The sequence below is a fragment of the Gadus morhua genome, chromosome 22 (assembly GCF_902167405.1).
Source record: "Gadus morhua chromosome 22, gadMor3.0, whole genome shotgun sequence".
Classification (NCBI taxonomy): domain Eukaryota; kingdom Metazoa; phylum Chordata; class Actinopteri; order Gadiformes; family Gadidae; genus Gadus; species Gadus morhua.
In genome coordinates this window covers 19,538,522-19,543,521 of record NC_044069.1, presented here as the reverse complement: position 1 = coordinate 19,543,521, position 5,000 = coordinate 19,538,522, and the positions used below count along the sequence as shown (strand labels likewise).

General features: G+C 44.0%; 1 protein-coding gene across 4 annotated transcripts; it reads left to right on the top strand.

Moving 5' to 3' along the window:
- The first annotated feature begins 2,275 nt into the window (after nucleotides 1-2,275).
- LOC115536370 (uncharacterized) lies at nucleotides 2,276-4,114 on the top strand. Of its 4 annotated transcripts, none has more exons than XR_003974666.1 (4): nucleotides 2,276-2,435; nucleotides 2,872-2,965; nucleotides 3,402-3,489; nucleotides 3,617-4,114. XR_003974666.1 is itself a non-coding variant. In XM_030348185.1 (4 exons), exons 1-4 carry the CDS (start codon nucleotides 2,291-2,293, stop codon nucleotides 3,986-3,988), a joined length of 645 nt encoding a protein of 214 aa, XP_030204045.1. In that variant the 5' UTR covers nucleotides 2,276-2,290; the 3' UTR covers nucleotides 3,989-4,114. The 4 variants fall into 4 exon arrangements, 1 of the variants encoding a protein (XP_030204045.1); XM_030348185.1 differs by having other exon boundaries at nucleotides 3,402-3,435; XR_003974665.1 differs by having other exon boundaries at nucleotides 2,872-3,489.
- The last annotated feature ends 886 nt before the right edge of the window (nucleotides 4,115-5,000 follow it).

Genomic DNA, 5,000 nt, shown 5'->3' with positions numbered 1-5,000 from the left:
TATTTCCATCATAAGGAAATGAGGCGTCTCCTACTCCATTAATATGATAATATCGCTCACAGATACTTCTTATGCATTCAAAGGGATCTTTGCTGTCCAAAAAAATCCTTTCTCATTGCAATGTATTCAAATCATCTGAATTCCACTGAAAGACGGATACAAATATGTTTTTGCATGGTTGTGTTTTTCTGTCTTTGTTTTTTTTTCACTGACGCTTTTTCGACTAATTTTTTCCATTCGTCTCCGCTGTCAATTTTTTTTGTAAGAGAGAAAACTAATCTAAGCACTGACAGAAGATCGAGCCGTTTACCGAAAACAAAGGCAGTAGTGCTCTGTGGCGAGAGGGAGGGGGGGAGGGGGGGAGGGGGGGAGGGGGGTCCCTCCAGTCCCCAGCAGTCCGTCCCTCAAGCTCCAATCAATCAGAGCCTCCCTTTGTTCGTGCCGCCCGCGACCTGTGGCGTCTCTCCTCCAGAGACACAAGAAGGGGCTTCTCAGAACCCTCCCTCTCCGCTTGTCCTTGGTACACCGATCGCACTCCATCCGCTTTAGCAAACACTTGCGCTGCTCAAATATACAACCCCGCTGGTGGGAGAAATATGGAGAAATGTGAACCAATGATTTCCATATCCCAATGTCTTCTTGATGTCATCATGCCACTCATGTGGCTGCACCCACACACACATACACACACAAACATGCACGCACTTAGACACACGCATCCACACGCACACACACACACACACACTCAGACGCACACATACACACACACACACACACCCACACACACACACACCCACACACACACACTCAGACACACACACACACTCAGACACACACACACACACACACACACACACACACACACACACACACACTCAGACGCACACATACACACACACACACACACCCACACACACACACACACCCACACACACACACTCAGACACACACACACTCAGACACAAACACACACACACATTTAGACGCACACACCCACACACACACATATACATCCAAACACACACAAACACACGCAGACACACACACACACACACACACACACACACACACACACACACACACACACACACACACACACACACACACACACACACGCACACCTGTGGGAGAGGAGGACAGGTGACACTGAGTGGTGGTAGCATGGCGGTGCCTGATCCGTCAGACAGAACAGTCCATTGCTATTCAGGCGGTCCTCTGCATGACGAGCGGTATAAAGGAGGTCATAAAGGAGGAGGAGAGGAGGGCTATAATCTGAAGTAGTGGAGCCATAAAAGCCCCATGGCCGACTTGTTGTGCGTCACATCTTTTAGACCCCCGTGACTCAGGGCCCCCCCGAGCTGGCAGCAGCCATGATTTCAGGGGCTGGTTGGAGGTGGGGGGAGGAGGGGGGGGGGGCTCCAAAGGTGCGGTGTCAGCCTTTTAGAGGTGTAGTAAGAGGTGTGAAGGAATCTATTGTGACTTGAATCACCCCTAAACCCCCAGCTCACACATACACACACACACACACACACACAAACACAGACAGACACACAGACGCACACACACACACACACACACACCGCAAACACACGCTCACACACACATACACACAGACACTCACACACACACACACACTCACATGCACAAAAAAGAGTCACACACACACACACACACACGCACAAACACACAAACACATGCACAGACACACACATCCTTGGGGTTTGTATAAAACAGAGAGAGATGGGGTGGAGGGATGTGCAGGTGTGTGTGTGTGGGGGGAGTGTCGTACAGATGGTGACATCGACGTATCACCTCTTTGATCCCCCCTCCCACCCATGCGTGCTAATAATAAGCTAACGGGAAGGAGTCTCACCAGGTTGGTGAGAGAGAGAGAGGGAGAGCAGAGGGGGAGAGAGATAGAGAGAGAGGGAGGAAGAGGTAAACACAATAGCTGTGTTCGAAATCTTTCCCTATCATGGATGTAGTGCACTAAATAGGGTGCACGCCATTTTGTAGGGTGTTCGAATTCTCAGTGGTCCACTATATAGGGCACTATATAGTCCACTATATAGGGCACTATATAGTCCACTATATAGGGCACTATATAGTGGACTTAAAATAGGGTACATACAGGCTGTGTCCCAATTCAGGGGACGCATCCTTCGAAGGCTGCATTCGAAGGATGCGTCGACGCCGATTGCGTCACAGCGACGCGCCAAGTGCTGTCCCAATTCCAAGGGTCCTTCAAATGCGGCCTACGAATGCAGCCTTCTTTTCCCGGATTTTAAGGATGCATCGGCTGTATCCTTCGCGGCCCAACGTATCCCAAGATCCTTCACGGCCCAACGTATCCCTCCCAAGATTCATTGCGCATTCAATCCAAAAAATAAAACAAATAATGGCGGAGAATGTGGATTTGACTTTTTCATTTAAATGTAAGTATTTGGTTTCCAGTCACTCGAGTATTTAACGATACAAATGTTAAAATACTAATTTGTATCGTTAAAAACACAAATAAGTTATCCTTAAAACTTATTTCATTAAAGTAATAGGCAATATAAGTAAGGTAACGTTACAGTTAGTGAAGCTGTAACGGTAACAAAGAACACCCGTTAAGCCCTATAGTTTTAAATTTAAGCGGTCAAAATGGTTTTATTTACCGAAATTGGGGCGATTATATAGATAATTTGCTATTCTGTAACGTTAGATAAATGGACCAACGCGAACACAGGTTGTGGACCCTGGTTTTCAGACCGTAACGTTACAGACGTTGGGATTGATTACACAGCTAACTTGGTTATTTTGCTATTTAAGCTGCTTTTGTTTGTTAGTGTAAAGTAAAACGAATTCTAACATTTGGTTTTGCTTTAGGGAGCAAGGAGCATACTGCTCAATTGATCAAACTCAGGGGGGAGAACGACGAGCTCTTCACCGGGGTGAAACATTCGGCGAGTGTGGCTTGGGGGTAAGGAAACAATCGTTTATTTATATCGTAAGTTAGTTTATAAAAATTATTATAGGCCATTTGTATATCTACATTTGACCATCTTGTAAAGGTTAGTTAAATTAGCCCTCATTGAAAAGCAGGACAGATACAACATCCACAGAAATCGTTTACTACGATGTCCTATTTTGGGTTATTAAAGAAAGACAAAAAAAAGTCACAGCTCGCATCAGTACTAGACAGCACTCGAAAAACACACAAAGAAAAAGGGTGTTTTGACTTCTACTGGTTGTCTTATTATTATGGGCTTCATATAGGATGAGGGCTAATTTAAATGTAACCTTTACAAGATGGTCAAATGTATGTATTATAAATGGCCTATTGTTAACATGGGCTATTAACATGATTGATAAATGTGTCTCTTGTTTTCTCTGATTAATAATCTCTCTGTGTTTAGGACAATTCTGGAGAAAATAGGCCTGCAGGGGAATGTGACTCCCCTGCAGGCAAAGAAAAAATGGGATAATTTAAAAAAAATATATAAAGTATGTACAGGTCATTTTAAATATACATTATTTGTTTTAACCATGCAAGTTAATAAACACTTTTGCTGAACTTTGTTTTGATACTGCTGTTGTTGTTAACTGCCATGATTGATTTCCTCTGCCTTAGGATTGCAAGTATCCAGGGTCAGGAGAGGGGGTAGGTGGGAAACCCACTGCTGCCACTTGGCCCTGGTTTGTCCTCATGGATGAGGTATTGGGACAGAGGCATTCCACCAACCCCCCTGTCCTAATTGCCTCCATCCCTGAGGACACACCAGGGCCAAGTACGGCAGTGGTGGATTTGGAGGTGGAGGAGAAGGATGAGGAGGAGAGCAGGTCCAGGAGGAAGTCCAGAAAGAGGGACAGAGAGGGCGAAATGTTCGAATTGATTAAAGAGGACATGAGGCTGAACAGGGAGGCAGAGGAGAGAAGAGCCCAGGAGAGCAGGGAGAGAATGGACCGTTTTTTTTCAATTTTGGAGCGTATTGCTGACAAATAATTTCAGTTCTGTTAACATTGTTTATTAATATTATTTAACTTATTTTACTATTTATTATTTAACTATTTATTAACTAACTTTTTTATTAAATATTTATTATTAACTAATTTATTTGTATAAAACTTATAAAACATGTATAAAACAATAAAACTATTTACAACAAAACATTCATGTGACTATTTACAACAATTATTATAAAACTACTATATAAACTTATATATACTATATACTTGGAAAACTACTATATACAAAAACATAACGATTCAGCAGAGCAGGGAGCCCCTGGTGGTGCTGCTGGACCCGGATGGGCTGCCACATTAAAGACTCTGGTGTCTCTCCTGTCAGTGGGACATCCAGGGGTGGTCTCCAGAGTGTGCTGGATATGCCTCTCCACTGTCCACCGCACCGAAGGGGTTTGCAGGGCTGACTCAATCGACGGCTGCCATGTCACTAAAATATATTTGGAAAAGGGCAAGAATAAGAGTGCATACTAAATACTACACAACCTTATTTTGACAAAAGAAATCTTGCCACAAATTATTTGAACGGGTAAAACTATTCTACAAAACATTTTAAATAAATAGAAATAGCTTTTCAATTATATTACTTGCCTGTATATATTGGTGGTCAGGGGGGGCCTCCTCCAGGGCAGACACCTCTGCAGACAGCTGGTCCCGCCAGGGAGCACCACTGACTGCCTCCAAACCATCGCCCCCTCATCCTCCTCTACATCGTCCTCAGGCTCATCCTCCTCTGGGGCCATGATGTCATCGGCCCCAAGGCAGATGTTGTGGAGGATGGCACATGCTGTTATGACCTGAAATGGTAAAGAAAAGAAATGAAAAAATGATATATACCTCCTGAGAAAATAATAAATGTTTTTTTGATTTACTCTTAGTATTCTAAAAATCCTGTTGAGTGATTACTTACGTGAGGTACGAAGGTGTGGTGCACCTCCAGCGCTTTGCAGGAAGATGGCCTGAACCTGGTCTTCATCATTCAAAAGCACGCT